Here is a 22102-nt window from a genome sequence, read left to right as displayed (position 1 = left end):
CCTGGAACTGGTTCCGAGTATGCGGGTCTTGGAGACCAGCACTCAAGTTCCTGAATCATAATACCTTAGCGAGGTACGTGATATGACTCCCGATTCTGAAGACTGGAGTGAGCCAACGAGAGAGATCCTTTGCCTCCCCTGTGGAGAGAGGCAGCCCTTTTGAAGTCCCGTAATGGGACTTCTTCAAGGTGGAGTGGAGAAGCAACCCTCTTCTTCCACTAGCGAGCATCCGAAGAAGAGGGTGAGGATGCTGCAGCAAACAAAGACGATGAAGACGATGATTGTGACTTCTCTACCTTGACTTCCTCTTCCTAGACATCTTTTCAAGATGGTGGTGAGCAGTTGATCACCCCTACAAGTGGGAGCAGAGGGAGTAGCAGACGGTAGGGTTACAGGATAACTCGTGGTAGGAACATGTGGAGAGGCGTGGTTCACAATCCCTTTGGAAAATCTTGACCATCCTCAGTATCCTCAGTGTCAGAGAAGAACCAAGTCTTACATCTTGTTCGGGTTGCCCCAGGTCCCTCAGTGTGAGGCACCTCTAATGTCTACCAGAGAGTTGCTAGTACATCTTCCGGTATATTTTGCATCTTCCAATCTTGGATGGTCTGGGATGCAGTTTAGATATTTGTCGAGCTTATTCTTAAACACATCTACGCTCACTCCTGATATATTCCTCAGATGAGCTGGCAACGCATTGAATAGACGCTGCATTATCGATGCTGGTGCGTAGTGGATTAATGTCCTGTGTGTCTTTCCTTATTTTTTTCCTGGTATAAGTTTTGGGCCACATTAATCTACCTCTGCTTGCTCTTTCTGATATTTTTAGTTCCATGATATTTTCTGCTATTCCTTCTATCTGTTTCCATGCCTGAATTATCATGTAGCGTTCTCTTCTCCTTTCTAGACTATATAATTTTAAGAATTGTAGTCTTTCCCAGTAGTCTAGGTCCTTAACTTCTTCTATTCTAGCTGTAAAGGACCTTTGTACACTCTCTATTTGTGCAATATCCTTTTGATAGTGTGGGTACCATATCATATTGCAATATTCAAGTGGACTACGAACATATGTTTTATAAAGCATAATCATGTGTTCAGCATTTTTCTTGTTTTGAAGTGCCGTAACAACATTCCCATTTTTGCTTTACATTTTGCCAACAGAGTTGCTATTTGATCATTGCATAACATGTTCCTATTCATCATCACACCAAGGTCTTTAACTGCTTCCTTATTTGTGATGTCTCATTATTAGGTCCCTTATATGCATATAGCTTTCTTTCTCTGTCTCCATAATTTATTGATTCAAATTTATCAGAGTTAAATACCATCCTATTTACCTCTGCCCAATCATATACTTTGTTAAGGTCTCTTTGTAGAGCGTTCCTATCTTCATCACAAGTAATTTCTCTACTTATTCTTGTGTCATCTGCGAAACTACTCACTACCGAATCCTTAACATTATTGTCTATGTCTTCAATCATAATAACAAACAGTATTGCAGCTAACACCGTACCTTGCGGCACACCGGATATTACCTTGGCTTCATCCGATTTCTCGTCGTTTGCAATAACTATCTGTTTTCTGTTGTGTAAAAATTCTTTTAACCATCTTCCTATTTTATCCACGATATTGTGTTTTCTAATTTTCTTCGCTAATATATTATGGTCTACTTTATCAAAAGCTTTTGCAAAGTCTAAATAAACCACATCTGTTTCATTTCCGCTTTTCATATTTTTGAATATGTTCTCACGGTGGACTAACAGTTGGGTTTGTGTACTTTTTCCGGGTACGAAACCATGTTGTCCTTTATTAAACAAATTATTTTTTATTAAATGTTTCATAATATTTTTCTTCATTACCCTTTCATATACTTTCATAATATGTGATGTTAGACTCACAGGCCTATAATTACTTGGCAAGGCCATTTAGACTCTGAATTTCTTTCCAGTCCTCAAAGTTATGATGGATGATGAATGACCCACAGGGAAAGCCAGTTTCTTCCTTGAGATTGTAAACTGCTTATCCGATGGATGATCTCCCAATGTAAGCCAGAGTCCCCTGGTAATCCTCTTTTGCAGGATCAGTTTTTTGTCTCCTGCAACAGCTCTAGGGGGTATAACTTAATTATAGGTCTCATAAGCTGCCTATGAGCCATTCTTAGAGTAGCCACTCTTGGGACCTTGTCTTGCCCCATATGTAACTCGAATACTTGACCCAGCTTCCACTTGCTCCTTGGCCCCTCATTATGAATGAGGACTACTTCCATCCTGGGCCATGAAGTATGCCTTGTTCCTACTCGATGGGTCTCTCTTAGTGTTGTTAAATACTCCCTCTGCCATCTTTTCCATAAGTTGTCGCACAATCTGGACACATACAGGAATTTTTTCTCAGTGAACTCTCTCTGTCCATAGGTAGGGTCACCAAAGATCTCTTCCCAATTTACTACTTCTATGGGGAAGGACTTAAGCTTTCTTCCAAGAATCAAATGGTTAGGGGTCAAAATTTCCTACTGATTCAAGTCCCCAGGCGTGTAACTTAATGGTCTATCATTAATGATCCATTTCAGCTCCACTAATACACAGATCAGTTCTTCAAAACTAAGTAAGGCCTGGCCTATGATCTTTTTTAGGCATGACTCAAGAAGTCATATCAGCTTTTCCCATATAGCACCAAACCATGGTGCTCTCGCTGGAATGAACTTCCACTTACACTGTATCTCAAACAGATGTTCCTTTACTCTGGGATGCTCCGACATGGTTCTAAGAATTTGAGTGCTGGGAAACCTCTTCTGCAGCAGAATTTTCTAAAACTCATGAAGAACGAGTCACAAGACTGGTTATCAACTATAGTTCCCCATGTACAATGCCTCTGGTTATCAGGCATGTAATTAGGATGATGTAAGTCTTCTTAGGGCTCTATCCATTTCCCTTAACCCATAATGCAGCGGTGTGTAGCTACACCCATATGAGTGTCAGCATCATGATGTTCTTTAATAATTGCTTTAGTAACACAGCAACTCTTTGGCAGTAGTATTGGAAATTTAGTAGCTTCGGGTAACTGCGCATGTTCTAGTATACCCTTACAAGTTATTACCCCGTTATCCAGGTGAAGATTCAACTGGTGTACGAGAGCTAGTCTTGGTTTTCTTACCCCCTTCTCTGAGATTGCTGTACAAGGTCTTCCACAGATGGTCACTTAACGAAGACTGATTACGTGAGTCATTCCTAATACAACCACATCGTATGAGGACTGTAACAACACTGCTCTGTCTGAGTACAACCTCTCTCGTTGAAGTTTCAACATTTTAAAGAGTACAGGGTTTCACATTAGATTGTATGAGTTGTATCATTGTTTACATAACAATCAACAAACAATGGCACCAGGCAGTGAACATCACAAATTGGTTGGCTATCATAGGCTGTCCTATCTCCCCATTTATATCCATGTTACCAATAACGAGAAAGCCTGTACCCTTCACTGTGGAAGAAGGTTGGCAGTCAGAAGCTCTATGGGACTTCTATGGTTGGGAGAGGCACCCTTCTTCCTTCGCTTGGAGCTTTGGAAGAAGAAGGGGAGGAAATGACAGCACACAACGGAGATGAAGAAGACGACAAATTCTCAAATTCCACTGTCAGTCTGACACTGTTGCTGACATGAACAAGTAGCATGGTTGTTCATGCAAAGGTGCGCACTAGCTATCCCCAGATGAGTGGATCGTACATGTGAAAGTGGTGAGGGCTGACCTGGGGAACGATTGCACACTCTCAGACGTGAATTCGGGATGTCTTCTAGATGTTCCCCAGTCTTCTTTAAGCCTTGGCCTCTTACGCATGAAGAAGGTTGTATGGTGAACTCATTGATAGTTTCTCCAGATATGTGGACTCACAAATCAGGTGCACCATGAAGGGATCCTGTCCATCTACTCAGGAGAGTACTGGTAGGGGGTGAGGCATTCCTTGCATGTTGTGGGGATTCTTCAGTGATAGAGAAGCCTATACCAGCCCGTGGGGATGACCCATATTACTGATAAAGGTAACTTGGGGTTTCTAAGAAACCCAAGCACCAGGAGTGATACAGGTCTCCTTAGAAGACTGGACACCTGAGGCTCCTGAATCACAAATCTCTCTTGCATCATTCGCTTCTGTTACCCGAGAATTCAAAAAATATGGAACAAAGGTAGGGTGTATACCAGCCCTCAGAGTGAATCCATGTTACTGATGAAGGGTAGCTTTGGGTTTTGAAGACTAGAGTCTCTGAAGTGACGCGAATGCTGGTCGTATATTAAAGTGTATATGCCCTAGCCGACATGGGACAGCTTGGCCAATCACAGCCCAGAAAAACAATGACGTCAGTATGACGTCATTTCCTTATCTGCAAATCATCTGAGAAGGACAAGTGATGTTGATTCATTTGTTGCTTTAATACATTCAGTAATAAAGCCATTGATTTCTGGTATGTCCATAGCTAAACTAAAAAAAAATTAACAGAAAATATATAAAATTAGATTCAATTTCTTCATTCTAACATAAATTTTCATGCCAATAGTGTATGAAAAAAACATGAACTAAAAATGACACAAATGGAAATGTATTGGCACTAATTTCTAGGTTAAAATGAAATTCAATGAAATAAATAAACCAAACTTTGTGTTCTTTCACTGTACAATCATTTGCATGTTGTTGCATTAGTATGATAATTTTGTGCAAAAATCTCCACTGTATTCACTTTGATTTTGTTTGATCACATTGACATGCCATCATAAGAAATATTTCCTTACACAGAAGTTATACAACAAGAATTAATGTCAGTAACAGGCGACGCAACTTTGGTCAACTTAGTCGAATTTCTCTTTACGACAGTAAAGTATGCCAGCAAGTAAAAAGAGAACACCTGAATACTTAAGAGCTAAATTACTCATTAATCTATTTTGTTTTTTTGAAAAATGTGCCACTACTGACAAATGATATTGCCTATATCATACTTCATACAACAGGGCGAATGAAAACAATGTAAGTTCTTGAAATTAACCGTTATCAAACATACAGAATAGTAGAGTTTATCTACTTTCAGCAAATGAAAACAATCAAATTTATTACTGTTATCTTACCTCAAATAATACAAAGAACGGTGAAGTTCAAGCTTCTAAACAAAACTAAAACAGGTATCAGACACGCATTAGTACTATGTACTTCTTTTCCAAAATACAATATGCAGCATACGGTATGGTTGATGCACTATGCAACGTTGTACTAGTTCAAAATATGCCTAAAATAGCATAAGTTAATTTAGACAAATTTGTACAAAATCCATTAAATTATTTGTATCATTAATTGAAGTCTAAATTTAACTGTGATGTTTCAGTGCCATACTGAATATCATTCGTCCTCTTCCGATGATTGGCAGAAAGGGTGATGACGTCATTCATACGTCACTGTTTTTCCAGGCTGTGATTGGCCGAGCAGCTGCTTGTCAGCTAGGGTGTATACACTTTGTTAACATGTGTCCTACTCGAGACTTGCGCACCTTAAGCTTCTGAATGGATCGAACATCAGCTGGTTTTTCTACCAGAGTATCCAAAGAAACTTGAGCAGAAGAAAGATTGTAACAGTATGTGAAGGTAACACCACGATACTGGTAAAGGTAACTTGGGGTTTCAAGAAAACCTGAATATCCATGGTAATATGAGTCCTGCTCGAGGCTCACACACCTGGCGCTCCTGAATCAAGAATGAATCAATCATGCGTTGCTCCCCCTACTCACTAATTTGCTCGTGTTTGATGTTTAATTACTTTGTTTTTTATGTGCTGACTGTTACATTGTTTTGACTTCTTATGTTTCATGTAAATTTTGTGTTGACTCATGTTAGTAAATTTATTCGCTAGCTCACTTGCATAAAAGTAGATGTTTTAAATTTTGTGAATAATGAATTAGTTTTAAGGCCAATTTTTGGTTTTTGTTTAGCTCCTTCCTCCAATTTCTGGCAGTCATTCCATTTAAGATCCTGCAGGGCTAAATGCAGTGCATTACATTGGCAACTGTAACAGGATTGGTTCTGTTTTGGTTCGTGGGGTTGTGGCATCATTGGAAAAGAGTTTTGTGAATGGAAAAAAAATTAATAATTATTTTTCTGTTAGGTAAGGAGGTGTAAGGGTTAACAGTTTCTGGCGCAATCGTTTGTCAATTGTTCCCTTGTTGTGGTTTATTGGTATTTGTTTTTGGTTTCTTGAGTTGACGTCTGCGACGTTGCCTTGTCTTTGACAGCGTCAGTCAGTAAGTTGCCAGCAGAGAGCATCTTGAGTCAGTTTAGGATGTTATACTCAACGCCTCAGACTCGTCACCAACTCCTCCTAAATTATTGTTAGCCCTGCCCTCTTGAGTGCTCCCCAAGGCAAGAAGCATGAGGCACCACCCAACGCATCAAACCGAGCTTGATGGCTGAAGCCTGCAGGCGCCACTCAGACTCACTCCGGCGACGAGTACTAACTAGTAACATGGAATGGAAACGAGAGGAAGTTCGTCTCATAGATGCTTATCAGCATTATCCGTGTCTATGGAACGTAAAATTACAAGAATATAAAAACAGAGATGTTCGCGCCGTCGCTATGAAAAAACTAATGGAAGGAATGCTTGTAATTAACGAAAAAATTACAGATGATATAAAAAAGAAAATCCATACACTACGAGGCCAGTATAAACATTCCTTCGCTGTCAAAGCCAATCGTTTGTCCATTTCCTTTTCTTAACACAATTATGCATTTGATCATACATTTGTGCTACAACAACAGCAGCTCATCGTGGCTCTCAGGAAGATACTGCTGCCGGTCGCGCAATGCAGCATGAAGCGTAGAGGAGACTTATGTGGCGCCGCAAACGTCATAGTGTTAACTGGCCTTTAGATGTGAGTAATACTTGGTACTGGAGTAGCGGCATCAGGCATTGGGTACCTGATGGCTTTGACAGGAGGTGGAGTGTAACCTCATCGGTATATTGCAGCATTGGCTGTCTCGGCAGCTTACCTTGGTTGATATTTTCAACAGTTTTGGAGCAATGGCTGTTTTGGTAACTTTCCTGTGTGTTTGATAACCCTGTTGTGGGTATTTAGGATGGGTAACAGTGTTGATTGTAATTGTTAATCCTTCTAGGGTTATTGGTGTTATCCATGTTATGTTTGTTAACCGTGTTGTTGTTAATTTTCCATGTTATGGTTGTTAACCCTGTTGTTAATTTTTCTGTTGTGGTGTGTTGTATTTATTGTGACATAGATTTGCGATAATTACCTGTATAATGATTTATTTGATGCTTTGTCATGTAATGATTATTTTGGACACACTGTTTTGCTTTGGATGCATTTAGAAATTCAGATTTAATTGTGTAGGTCCTGTATTACATATATTAACGATAGTATTTTTTAAATATTGGTTATGCTGCTCACTGTCATTTATAATTATTGATTTACTTATGTTTGATGTTTAATTACTTTGGTTTTTATGTGCTGACTGTTTTGATTCGTTATGTTTCATGTATATTTTGTACTGACTCATGTTAGTAAATTTATTCACTGGTCATTTGTGTAAATGTAAATGTTGTAAATTTTGTGAATAATAAATTAGATTTAAGGCCAATTTTTGGGTTGTTATTTAGCTCTTTCCTCCTTTGTTTTGTCGCAATTTCTGCCGGTCATTCCAGTCCCATCTCCTTTTTGCGTTCATGATCCTGCAGGGCCAAGTGGGACCATTAGGCCCTTTCACACTATGTCGTACGTAAATACGACACGATGTCGGACCTACATGCGACTAGCAGTCGACTATTATTTCTAATGTACCTTTTCACACTATGTCGGTCCGGCAAATTTGCCGGTCCGGCATCGGATTACAGCCGACAGTCCCCACTGGCCATGTCCGGTGCTGCACCCAGACGCGATTGCAGTTGGCCATTGCATTCAATACGTGTCTTCACACTATGCGATTTTTTCCTGCGTGCGACAGCAGCAGACTTCCACTGCTTCTGGTGATCGGGTGCATTGGGTATTGAAAACATTTGAGGGATATAAATAGTGTTATTCCCGTTGCTGAATAACCACTGGTTCCATGCAACGAAAAAACACCATACAATAATAATAATAACAATAGTGTTATTCGTAAATAAGAAAGAACTACAGGTATGGATAGCTTAAGTATAAACTACTGAGAAATGATTTACTAAATGATTTGCTGTTTTTTTCACTAAGGTTACATATACGTTTTGATACTGAAATTATTAGAAGGTTATCGGCAGATTATTGATATAAAAGAGGACGAAAAGCTTTTGATTTCGATATATATGATTTTTTGAGAAGTTTTTATAGTTAACACTTACGTTTTATTTACATTACTAAATGAAACAGAGAGAGATATGGATTTTTTATATCAAAGTAAAAGATTTTAGTTTTTTATATAGATATATCAGTTTATACTTTTGATAAATAGAGATGTTACAGCTAACACTAGTTGTTTTCATTTCTCCTTTTTAATTTCTATGTGGAAAAGCAAATTTACAAGGAAAGGTCCATATTATTTCCTCTTACTTGATGGTAACTGCCAGTTGTTGTGCTGGCGAAATATCATCTCTGAATTTCGTATTTCTTTTAGCAACTGGTCATGTAGACGTGACAAGAATTCCTCAAAGGTTGTTTTAGACACTGAAGTAATTGAAAAATTTATCATTATCTCTCTTCAGCTCCTCGAAATGGTGGCAAATGCACCATACAAGTGCCTTTGTGTATTCAAAGGGTGTACCCAGTGAATTCTAGGTTTTCTCTTCTTTTTTCTCAAATGTAATAAATAAAGACAATAAATAATTTTCTCCTCCTGTCCATCTAGTCACCACTACAGGCTGAGAGCAGACTGCAAGCGCTTGCCAATAATTGGATCACTTTGTACGGCAGTCGGACAAATGTACGATTTGCGCAATTTTGTGTCGCATTTAGATCCGGCACTGCAATCGTATCTTGGTCCGACAAGAATCGCATAGTGTGAAACAGTATGAACCACTATATCAGAATGCTAAATGTGTAAAGTCAAAAGTATCAAAAAAAAAAAAAAAAAAAAAAACTTACATTTGCAAATATTATGTAAAACTACATATTAATATATCCGCAATACTCTAAAATATAGACAAAATCGAATGGCGGGCAGAGAGAAGAGCGGCCTCTCCTCCCTCGCCAACGGCCAAAAGCAGTGTGGTATTACCGACAGGCGAGGCGACTAGCAGGTTGGGTAGGTAACTATGTAGCTTAAAGTTAAATGGTTGTTTTCAGCTGCTCTTAAAATAATTCCTACTGTAAAGAACCAAGGGTTTGTATATTGCGTAGGAGCAACAATCGATTTGAACAAGTGGGCACTTTCATTTTTCTTCTGAACGATGAAAAAACGTGATAGAAGCTTGCTTCGAGAAGCTAAAGGTTCCAGCGAGCCGCCTCCCTGTGAGATATACAAAAAGGAATTTCCTCCTTAGGTTTGGAGGGTTTCAGAATTAATAACTGAATGTTACTTTGTTTTATGAATTTGCTAAGGAAATATGCGATGGATGCACTTATCAACTAAAGATTGAAAACAAATAGAATCTCTCAGTAGCTACATTAAAAGACAGCGAGAGAATTTTCTATTTTCCTTCTCTGTTTTGCGAATTTGCTAAGAAAATATGCGAAGCGCTTATTTAGAAAAGAGAATTTATCATTACATAAAAAGACTTCTGGAAGATTTTCTATTTTACTGCTTTTTGTGTGTGTGAATTTGCTACGCCTTATAAAATTCACGGTTTGAGTCAAAGACAGACACAACTGGATTTATCATGTATGTGATGGCTTTTCGTTTGTTTTTCATATACAACTTAAGTCATCACGGAATAACGAAATTCCTTTCGAGTATGAAGGAGGTTTTCTCTAGTTACGATTTAAATAGGAATGAGAGATGGGTTACAAATTACTTAAAAATGTTAAAAAGTTGAAATCTTCAGATTGGAGGTGGGGAAGTAAAAGAGTTATAACTTACAAAGTTTCAAGGAACGTTTAATTAAAGATACAAGGAGAGTGTGGAAAGGAGAACTATTGTCATGTAAGGAAATGTAATTCATCATTACGAATTTCGAGGGTAACCATGAAAGTCAGGCTTTCTTCTTCACAACTAATGAACGTAGCAGACGCCTGTTAAGCAAAAGGTGAATATTCGTCATTCGTTAAACTCTTCTCTATTTGTATGGAGTACTGTTATCGTTCTTATTCGAGATTTTTTTTTTTTAATAACTTTGTAACCTCGTTTTTAAAATAACTTTGTAACCTCGTTTAAAAATAACTTTGTAAACTTGTTTAAAAAAAATTGTAACCTCGTTTTTTGAATAACTTTGTAACCTCGTTTAAAAATAAACTTTGTAACCTCATTTTTTAAATAACTTTGTAACCTCGTTTAAAAAAAAACTTTGTAACCTCGTTTAGAAACACATTATCAATTTGAGAATATTTATTGGCTTGCATTTCTGTCCCGGTACGTGCAATATCAAGGTAGGTAACGATATAAAAACCATGAAAGCACTGATCGTTGAATGTCGAATTACCTTCGATTATATAATTACCCACTTCCGGCAGCGTTGTACCCGCACATGACTGTAATTGGATTACTACTCATTATTAAATATCCCAGTTTTGTTTTTTACAAAGCGTTCTTCTGGCAAATGTAAGTATTAACAAATGTACTCTTTTTTTTTTTTTTTTTTTTTTTTTTTTTTTTTTTTTTTTTTTTTTCAGTACAGTTAAAATGTCATGGGTATGGGTATTAGCAAGTACGTCTCTCTCTCTCCTCTCTCTCTCTCTCTCTGTTAGTCTGTCTCTCTGCAGATCTTTAGTTGTAATAAGTTCCGTGATTCCATAGGTAAGGTTAGGCCGGATTGGATTAGTGTAGGTTAAGTGAGGTTAGGTTGGGCAGGTTAGGTCAAGTTGGGTTAGGTCTCTCTGTTTCTCTCATGGGAGAGAAGGGGATGGAAATAATCAGCTATGGGGGGGGGGGTGGGGGGGGGGGGTTGGTTTATGGGGGGGGGGGTGAGGGTTGCATTGTTTGAATATGGGGGAGGGTCATGAATGGAGGATAATGGATTTGGAGGAGGGCGGGGCTGGGGTTGACAAGCCCGGGTGAAGGTGGGGCTAGTGTTGATAGGAAGTAAAGTGCGTAGATTTTGGGGTTTTTATCCTACTAAGTACTTTTACTTTTTGTTACTTACATAGCAGGCGGTCTCACCGCTGAAAAGATGGCCAGCACAAATCGTGTTGGGAGTGACGCCGCCCGTTAATCCGACAAGCACTTGGCAAGCCTCGTTGGTCATCGTCTTGACGTTGGCAAATCTCAAGATTTTCGAACGGCCGCCAACTGTTTGAAACATGGATTTCATTCTGTTTATTATGCTGCAACTCATTCTTACCCTGATATTCTCTTTTATTTAGTTACTATTTCAAGTATTGTGATAAAATTTTATACATTTCACAGGATTCATATATTTTTCTTTAAAAGAAAGGCATTGTTGAGATAAGAGAAAACTTTGCATTATATATGATTAAATGGTAGATCTATATTACTATTCCGCGGCGGCCTAAGGCCCTAGACTATGGCAGTTGCGGTTTTCTATGCAGTTTTACCTCCTGAACAAGAATTTTAAGTAATATTTATTCGGACGACTGTAATTAACCCCAAGGGGCCAGTACTAAACACGGCGAAATACAATGAACGCCCCAATCCCTAGCGGATGTCGTATCCGCGGTTACGTTCCTTGCAGTCCGTGCCGAACTATTCTTTAGAATTACCGATTAAATTCCAAAACTGTCGTCTTTCCGAGCTGGTTTTCAGTCCATCTCTCCCTAACAATGCATATTTTTGCTTACAATTCTCTGTGGCTCCCCATCCAACAACCATGGCGTTCGTCCTCGGATGACTCAGATGTGGCCGAGGAAGACATACTGGGGCCACGGAATTGTCTTCTGGGAAATCGAGTGGTTCGTCCAATTCCACGAGACCGATATCATGTTCTACAGGTTTTCTAAAGGAGAAGCCTTCGTGCCGCACTATCTGAGAAGGAAGTATGGGAAAATGGATTAAAAAATAACAATATAAGCATAATAATGTAATATATTAACATAATAATGTGCAAACATTTTCTGACCATCTAAAGCGGAAGAAAATGATAAAACACGAATTACAGACATATGTGCGCTGTCTTAGAGAGGAATGTCGTGAACACATTACAGAACTATTAAATCGGGTGTAGTTACACTATCTGTGAACAAGGGTGCGTACGGTGACCTATTCAAAGTTCTACTATATTTCTATAAAACAATTGGATATACTATTTAAAAAGTCACAGAAGCAAAAATTTACCATACTAGAGGATGAAGTAATCAAGGCAAATTATGACAAAGGAACAAGAATTGAAGAAATTAGAAAAAACCCAATAAAAACTAACTAAGCGTGATGCCTTAGAGGGGAAAAATTAATGAAGAGAAGAAAACCTCTACAATATCAAAGAAGGCAAAATAAATATACCCTCAGAACACAAAGACTAAAAGGACAGTAAAGGGAGAAGGAATTTTGTGAACGTACAATAAAAACATTTACAAAATGAAGCTGTACTTCTTCTAAAACAAGGAACTTGTGGGAACGAAGCTAATGGACGAATACGGATATCAAAAGCTCTGTGACAGTCGCAAGTGAACTTTAGAGAAACGTAAATATTTACGAATTTTGGTTTTATTCGTCTTGTGATGCTCGTCTCGTCTGACGTCGACCAGTCGTGTTCTCCTATGACAACTTCCAGGTTTTCTAGACGGACTCTGTAAGGCAATTAATGATGATCACACATATTGACTACATTCGTTTATACTGAATAATGTTTGAATACTTGAATAAATTTTTAAAAAATGGCATTTCTTGCTGATAACTAATAAAATCAAATCTATTTAAAAGAGCGAGGCAGACATCCTGAACAAGAAGAGAAATTTGATGAGCAATGTTTTATATTTTGAAGTAATGACAGCACGTGTAATATTTCTTTTAGAACTGCAATTCAGCTGTTAATGAAGTTCGGCAGTATCTGGTGTGAAATATGGTTGTGATAATCCTGATCAGATGCAAACGAAATTCACTGCTCCTCCCCTTTCTTTTCCCATTGCTTAAGGGTGAATATTTCGGTTTCGGACTGTCTGCAATTGTTAGTACTGTCCTTCTACCGTATATACTGTAATTTTCTGTTATTGTGTATCTGTACCCTGAAAAATGTTTCATTTTTCCTGTGGTACATTACACACACACACATACACACACACATATGAATTAAAATATGTGCTCCTCAGCAGGTTAAGAGGATGTGCGTCGGAGCGATAAGATACTCACTAAATAGCCATTTGCTGACTCCGCACCCTTTGGTCATTTAGCCAAATTCTCATCACGATGGAGCCTACAGTACTGAACAGCATGTTTTCAAGGTGTAAATCTATTAGGTCACCAATTCGTTTAATGGCAGTCTGAAAATGTTGGAGAACACCATGGTGTTCATGCAACACTGTCTGCAGATGTCATCTACGAAAGCTGTGAGACACCTATCAGATCGTATTCAACATGTCAACTAGCTGCAAGGAGGACAAAATTGCCTTCATATTGTGTCACCATAGTTCAGGAGCTCCAAGTTGCTGATAAGGAGAAAAGAATCACATACAATCGCTGCTTCCCGGCATTTGTGACCAACAACCGACAAATGTTGGGCATCACATGTTTCTCGGATGAGGAGTCGTTCCATCTGCCGGGATACATTCTCTCTCAAAACACTCACCAACAACAGCCACTCCATGATCAAAAAGTCGGTGTATGGTCCGTGATTTCTTGTGTGCACATCATAAGCCCATTTTCTTTTCAGTATCTTGAGCACCAATTTACATGGGCATTTTTCAGCAATTCATGAATCAACTGGACGGTCACGAGTATAATGGAAGGTTACTTCCAGCAAATGGAGCAACGAGAGAATGTTGGTTTTCTGTATATTGTAAATTTGTATTCTATCGTGCTTGTAATTATCAAAACATCAAGAAAAGGAATTTTGTTGTCTGTTTACCATTCAACTTTAAATTTGCTGCTGGGCACTTATGCATTTAATTTTGAAAGGAATTTGTTGAAATTGCCCCACCTATTATCCCAAAATGTTAGAATATCTATATATTTCATCCACAGCATGTTTTTGGGTTTTCTTGCGTTTATTACAATAGTTTTAACGTATTCAGGGCCGTTTCTAGGCACAGGCGACACAGGCGGTCGCCTGGGGCGCCATTTGCTTGGGGGGCGCCAAATTGCCATCCAAAATTAATATATAAATAAATGAGAGAAGTATTATTTTTACGTGAATAATTCAAATAAATAAATACAAGTGTAAATGCGAAAATAAATGAATAATGGAAGTGTTAATACTTGATGCAACGGTGTTTAATGTTTCGGAAAAGTTGGCAACACTGGATAGGTAGATGTTGTCAGTATCAAGGAGCTTTAAAACTAAGACAGCCGCCTGCTTGCGACGCCACCTTAGTTAAGTTCTAAGCATCGTGTTTACTCCAATCTTTACTTCTTTTTTTAAGTCTTCTTAAGTTGTCAACGCAGCTGTCAAGCATTCAAGCTTTTATCAATCATGAAGAGGCAGTCCAAGCTGTCAGGTGCAGCAAACAAGAAAAGAAAAAAGGAGGAAGAGGAAAAACGAGCCCAAAGTAGAGGTAAGTGTGCAGCTGTGTTGTGTGTGCATAAGCCTAGCCTATAGTTTTTATAAGAAACAAAGTTCACTTTTTGGAGATATTTCTGAGTTGAAAATTCGAATGAAATCCAGGAGTTATATACCTTATAAACCAATGATCTATAGTAATGGATAGGACATCCATCAGTTTTTCGCGGTCAAAACCGGAGGCGCTATTTTGCGTTGATTCCTGTCATAAATGATGTTAAAATAATCCATAATTATGACAGTCATTTCCACGTTTTGGCACCCCTGACTCATTATAAACGGCGACCCCGAATAAATAGGGATAAAGCTGAGAAGAAGATTATTATTAATTTTTATTATTATTTTAATTGTTACGTTTTCCTGGATTACTCTTAATATCGAATTTAAGTCACAAGGAGCAATTATCTGTGATCATTCGAATAGTTACAGCTGAAGGCACTGCACAAATTAAGGAATATTTTATCGGGTTCCTTGAGGCCGAGCAGACAACAGGAGAAGACCTCTCAAGACTCATACTCAAAAAACTTGAAGAGCTTAATATCCCCTTTGAAGACTGCAGAGGACAGTCATATGACAATGGGGCAAATATGAGAGGAAAAAACAACGGAGTCCACGCTAGACTTCTTCAGTTCTTCAGTTAAACCCCAGGGCTTTATTTGTGCCATGTGGAGCTCACACTGTTAATCTGGTTGTGTGTGATGCAGCAAAGAGCTCCTCAGATGCAGCTAGCTACTTTGGCTACCTGCAAAAATTATTTAATCTCTTTTCTGCCTCCACTCAAAGGTGGTCGACCCTAAAAAAACATGTGGACACAACTTTGAAATCCTGGGCAGACACACGGTGGGAGAGTCGAATCGCCAGTGTTGAGGTTGTAAGATTCCAGGCTGCAAAAGTGAGATGCTCCTTTAGAGGTGAGAGTAAGCACTGCAGATCCAGCTATTAAAATTGAAGCACAAGCCTTAGCAGAAGAGGTGGGATCATACCGGTACTCTATTTGTACGGTGGTGTGGTATGATATCCTTAGAAAAGTTCAAACTGTGAATAAACTTCTTCAATCACAATGCATGCATCTGGATGTAGCTGTTGACATTCTCAAGAAGGCTGAAACCTCCCTTGTTAGCTACAGACATCTGCCAAAGAGATATGTGAGGAGATGAATGTGGAAGCTGCTCTAAAGCAGAAAAGACTCAGAACTACTAAAAGGCAGTTTTCCTATGAGGCCCCTGATGAACCTATTACCGATGCCTTAAAAAAAATGGAGTTTTCATTTTTCAATGTAGTTGTGGATATGGCCATTGAATCTCTGAGAGAGAGAGAGAACTGGAATGATGAGTGATGTTGCAAAGAAATTCAGTGTTCTCATAAACTTCTCTGACCTGACATCTAGTGAGCTAGAAAAGCAGGCAAAAGATTTGTGTAATACACTCACATCTGGGGATCATTCTGATTTAAATTATGGTGAACTGATGGTAGAGATGCAGTCATTTCCAAAACAATGGCCAAAACAAAATATGACAACATTAGACCTTGTTGTTTTTCTGGAGGAGAAAGGCCTGAAAGAGATCTATCCAAACATGTGGGTGGCATTAAGAATTGCTGTCACTACACCTGTGACTGTGGCATCTGCAGAGAGAAGCTTCTCTAAACTTAAGCTCATTAAAACGTATTTAAGGTCTACTATGTCACAGGAGCGCCTAAATGGGCTGGCAATAATTAGTATTAATAGAGAAATAATCCAAACAGATTTCGTATGATGACACTATAGATGATTTTGCTGCAAGAAACTCAAGAAGAGTCAGGTTTTAAATATGAAAAATCAGCGAAGAAAACTTCTATATAATAGTTTTAGCATAGCCCTCAACATATATGCATTGAGTTCTATGGTTTTAGATTGGGAAGATTACCTTTTTCAATTTATCTTAGGTAGGATTTGCAATAAAAATGTATAATGGTGTTATTCTATTAAAATTTACAAAAATAGTTTGTATACTTTTGAGTCTATACTTTTCCTTGTTGTGTATACATATACGTGAAGATGATTTATTAATAAAGTATGTTGTTTTGTTGTGGAACCTGAGATGCTAGTTGTGTTCGAAATTGTTTATGTTATTATTTCCAGCCTGGAGGGAAGGGGGGCGCCATAACGAGTTCTTGCCTGGGGCGCCTAATGAACTAGAAACGGCCCTGAACGTATTCCATGTAAAGATTGGCTAAAACGAGACTTAAAGGGCTACCCATGCTGCACCCGAATTTTTTGCTTGTAGAATGACTCCCCGAATGAAAATACGTTATTAGATGCACATAATCCAGCTAACTTTATTATTTGGTCAAGATCCAGTGGAAAATGATCTGAATAGGAGGATAATTATTCCCGCGAAAACTGTAGAACGTCCTGTACTGGTACTTTTGTGAATAGGGAATCTACATCAAGCTTTAAAGTTTTATGTTGTGAAGTGGTATATGTGCTTCTCTGAATCTGATTTTGTTGATGTAATAAACAATTATACTAATAATTATCATAAATTATGATCAATATTCATGTAAATTTTGTAAAAACATTGATGTTATAGGGGATTTATTGTTGCAGGTTAATCATGTATGACAGCACCTGGAAGAAAACCTGGAGCGCTCAGGCAAAAAGTGACCATTAACCCAAAAAGCACCTGAAGGAAAACCTGAAAACCTGACGGAATTGGTGAAAAAAAAAGACCACCAAGATTTCATTCAGTTTGTCTGCGTATGATGTCTGTAACGACGATAGGGTCTGATTTTGTGTGTCAAATTTTGCTGGGTCTGTCAAGCGGTTCATATTTCTGTTGTGGACAAACATACAGACATTCACTTTTATATATACATAAATTCGACTACTTTAGCTCTACCTTAATTAGACACTTTTGCAACGCCACGACTGCTGTGGCTGTAAGGCTGTGATGCGTACAATCCCTCAAAAGCTCCGGTCAACCAGAGGGGGAACTTGGCACCTTCCCTTCTGACAGCTGCATCCTTGAGCAATCTCCCAGTGATGTTCAGGGAGAGAAGTATTTGCTTTTGGCTTATGTTGTAGTTCACGGGGTTTGGAGTTGCATTTACCAATATAGGTGAACTTCGGTCAGGTTTGAAGAAAGAACCAGACAGCCTGGCATTTGATCTCATCTCTACGAGTAGACACCTACAGGGCATGGTGTTCATTAAGAAAAAGTTAGAGGCAGTAAAAGGAAATACAGAAAGTAGAGATCCCACTTATTAAAAAGAAAAACAATAAATTGATAAATTGATAAAAATGTATTAAAATGCAAGAAGAAAAGTATCAGGGTAGAAATGCATTGTAATTTTTATTGAACTTTTGTCATTTTTATTGAACTTTTGAAATTCTAACTGCACGACATCCTCTGGAAAACTGTTCCACAGTCCAACAGTATGAGGTTTTTGAAGGAATTCTGGAGCTGAGGAGTACGACACTGAGGCACATTTACTGCATAGTGGGGGGGGGGGGGGGGGGGGGGGGCAGTTGCTGTCCAGCGAATCTGGACATTCTTGGAAGGAAAAGGGGACCAGGGATCAATAGTGAACGTGAAATACAACTTATGAAAAAGTGATGACAAACAAGAGACCATCTATTGTGGTACCCCGTCAGTGCACCACATGCGGTGCACTGTAGGCACTACTTAACGTTCTTTGCAGCGTCTCTTCCCTAGCTGTAACTCATTTTGTTCCTTTTACTGTGCCTCCTTTCGTATCTCTCTCTTCCATCTTACTTTCCACCCTCTCCATTGATGAATAGTTCAACTGCGAGGTTTTTTGCTCCTGCTACACCTTTCAAACTTTTGCTGTCAATTTCCGTTTCAGCGCTGAATCACCTCAGTGGTCCCAATGCTTGGCCTTTGGCCTAAATTCTATAATGAATTCAGTTCAATCCAATACATTGTGGAACTCAGGCCGTTCTTGTATCTTTTTTAGCACTGACAGGACGAGTCTGCATCTCACCGGAGTTTTATGGTTGGACTCAGGTTGTTCAGAATGGTTCCTTGATAACTTATAATTGTTTTTTCGCAGACTTTGCAAAATTTTAAAGTAATGTGAGAGTAACACTAGAGATGGATTTCTCTAATATTAAGGAAATAATGCTGGTAATCACTCTGAGCAATACACAAGACACACACACACACACACACACACACACACACACACACACACACACACCCAAAGTACCCAAGAAAAGTCTGACAGAATTCAATAACTGAAGAAAGGAAGTAAGATTCCCATTACCATAAGAGTAGTTCTAGATGCGACGTACAGAGAAAAATTGATATTTTATTGAACGATAAGTCTGGACATAAGGAACTGACAATAAATCCATTTAAGAGATGGCAGGTAACGTATAACAAGAGGTTAAAACTTCTGCTAAAGAAGGATTTCAGGAGCTATTCAAGAAAGTCTGTGCATAGTTTCCATCCCTGCTCTATAGGCCATGAGTTGTAAAAAAATTCACAAGGAAAAAGTACCAAATGAGGGCAATCACACAACCCATAAATGTGTTATACAATCTCTCTGAATAGACAGGAAAACAATCTTCATAATGTGATTTCATTAACAAACTTAAAAATGTTAATCTTCAAAATATAAGTTAGCAGGTTTTGGTGTAGAGTCCCCGTTGACCAAACTCTCAGCACCATTGTGTCGTCAGTACCTGAGTAACCAAACTGACTCTTTGAAGTTAGATATGTAATAAGTAGATTACTTTAATGTATATTTTAGCTCTGACTGTATAGATCATGATGGGAGATAAGGAGAGAAGAGGCAGAGAATCGCAATGTCTTATGTTGATACAATAAAATGCTATCAACAATAAAATGCTGAGTTTGTAATTAGTCAACGGAACAGTAACCAAAACGAGGCCATGAGAACCTGCTCATTATCAAGTCTGAATAATGGCGACAATTGTTAAACTGGTAATTATTATGAAATTTTATAATCACTGTTATGTTATTCTATCGTACTGTAAAGCAGAGATTTTATTATGTGCGTGCGTATGTTTGGCCTGCACCGATACGTGCGGCACTGTGTGTTTTCCGCGGCTTGGTGTAGAAGAGATTGGATTCTTCCTTTCTATTTCTATAAGTAATTTAAAAGAAATGGAACGATGGTCCTTATTTTGACCCACTCGTTCTGAGTAACCTAAGGAGGAAATTTTGAAGTGAAAAGCTCCCTACAGTACCAACTGATATTTTCATGAACTTAATTGAATCCTATTTTATTTGCAAGATTTAATTTTTTGTCATATCTTGCATTTGAAACGATTTCTATGGAATTTTTCAAAGCCGAATTTTCAGCAGAAACAATAGATTCGGACGAAACTTGGGAAAGATATGATTATGATTTGCTGTTTTTCTTTTGACATTGATAATTTTCTAGGCTTTAACTAACCTCAATTCCTCTATTAATTTCAAGGCTGGAATAGAAAATGATAATGCTTTTTCCTTCTTAGGAGCTCATATAATAAATTTTTCTTTAAGCTGGCTGTCTGAAATTGAGTTATAGATATGATACTCATTTAGATAATTATGTACTACATTCCTTTTTTAATAACCCAAGGCTCAAAATAAAGGTTATTACGAATTTGTGTTTAGTGGCTTATAATCTAATCCAAGATAGTGAATTTCTTGGACGTGTATTATTCATCTCAAAAAGGCATGGTTATAAGTCTGAGTTTATAGATAAAAAAACAAATTAGAAAGCAAGAAGAATGTATTTGGAATAAAAGTAAAAGAACATATTCTCTAGGATGGCTACCCGAATCATTGTAGAATACTTGGTGAGTAGAGGTAAATCGTTAAAAAGATCAGAAAACATTACGATATGCAATGCAGAGTTCTAATTTTTGTAGGTCAACAAGAAGAGCATCGCTCTCCTCAAAATCCCCTTAAATGTGTTTCCGTAACTTCATAAACTACGCACCTGTGAATAGATATTGGCTGACATCACGAGTGGGATGCGGTATCGATGTTCTATGTTTACACGATCATCAGGGGAATTCACGGTACATGAAAAAGCCCGAGTAACTGATACCATTTATGAATGAAATGTGAAAAATGAATAATTTTCACGGGTGAATACAACCAGTAATTCAATATCCCCTGATAATTTAGGTCTTTTATTACAGCTGGCCATGATGATGCCGATGTCAGATCCCATCACTGTGTTCCGTGGTGACATTCGACAGTGAAAATTCACGGATAAGTATCGTGGTTCAGGGTGAGAGAGAGAGAGAGAAAAAAAAAAAACATGCATCAAGGCACCAGTTACAACAACGATGTTAGGATAAGAGATGAATGAGTCTGTTTTACACTTCATGTGGGTGATGTAAATCCAGGACAATTAAACGTGAAAACGAAATGCTTCACTTTTAACAAATTAGGCCACATAATATAGGAATAAGACTGGGAAATGATCTATTATTACAAGTATCAATATTAAATCTCAAAATAGCAACCAAGATGGCAAGGAAACTGCAGTAAAAATTTTGAAAATATTTGGAATCATTATTTTGACCAAGTAAAATACAGATAACATATACAAAATAATTAGCAGGAGCAGAAAGAGCACTACAAGTACATCCCACCCAACAAACAAAAAAGAAATGAGCCTTCCACAAGGGAAACATTGATCATACTAAAAAAAAATGTAGAGTGTACTAATTCAACCACTATCCTAGACTTTAATTTTTGAAAACGGAAGAATATTTGCAACAGAATGATTTTCCCTAATCCAGCTGATGCAACTACAGATTTAAGGACAGAGAGCTATAATGAGATAGAAATGAAATAAAAATTATAACCTAGAAATTAGTCAAGGACATTAAAGAAGAAGTAGGGCAAAAATATAATTTGGCAGTAAAATGTAGCTGAGAAGATGCTCTTTAAAGCGTAATACAGGAATCCTTCAGCTCCTGTAACTTTCCGCTGATTTATCATCCTGCAGAAACATCAACGAATAATAACTCTGTTGGTGTTAGTGGCAATCAATACTGCTACGGCCACAGTTGACATGCACTGGGTAACATAATCAGGCCCTTGGAAAGTTTGAGTTGTGCTAGAGGTCCCATTCTGAATCTGAACTTCCTCCTTGTGCTCGCCACTGGCTTACTGAAATTCTGTGCACAACAACGAATTCAAGGCTTCAAAAAGGCAGAGGACTACTGATTAGGAAGGCTACATTATTTCAAGACTGCTACAGTACTATGATCTCGGCATTACAATATTTTACTATTGCAATGTTTTCTATTTAGTTACAAGTTCGCAACGGTGCTTACAGTCGACGGACTTGCGTGAGA

General features: G+C 38.2%; 1 protein-coding gene across 1 annotated transcript in view; it reads right to left on the bottom strand.

Annotated features, from left to right (window-relative positions):
• The window catches only part of LOC135216582 (trypsin-1-like), a 38645-nt gene that overhangs the window by 7647 nt on the left and 8896 nt on the right, over positions 1–22102 (bottom strand). The window contains exons 4-6 of the mRNA XM_064251961.1: positions 12754–12847; positions 11903–12086; positions 11248–11393 (exon numbers count right to left, since the gene is read on the bottom strand). Coding sequence (XP_064108031.1) covers positions 11248–11393; positions 11903–12086; positions 12754–12847 — 424 coding nt within the window. The remainder of the gene's footprint in view (positions 1–11247; positions 11394–11902; positions 12087–12753; positions 12848–22102) is intronic.

This window comes from Macrobrachium nipponense, chromosome 6, assembly GCF_015104395.2.
Source record: "Macrobrachium nipponense isolate FS-2020 chromosome 6, ASM1510439v2, whole genome shotgun sequence".
Lineage (NCBI taxonomy): Eukaryota > Metazoa > Arthropoda > Malacostraca > Decapoda > Palaemonidae > Macrobrachium > Macrobrachium nipponense.
This window is presented reverse-complemented; position numbering and strand designations above follow the sequence as displayed.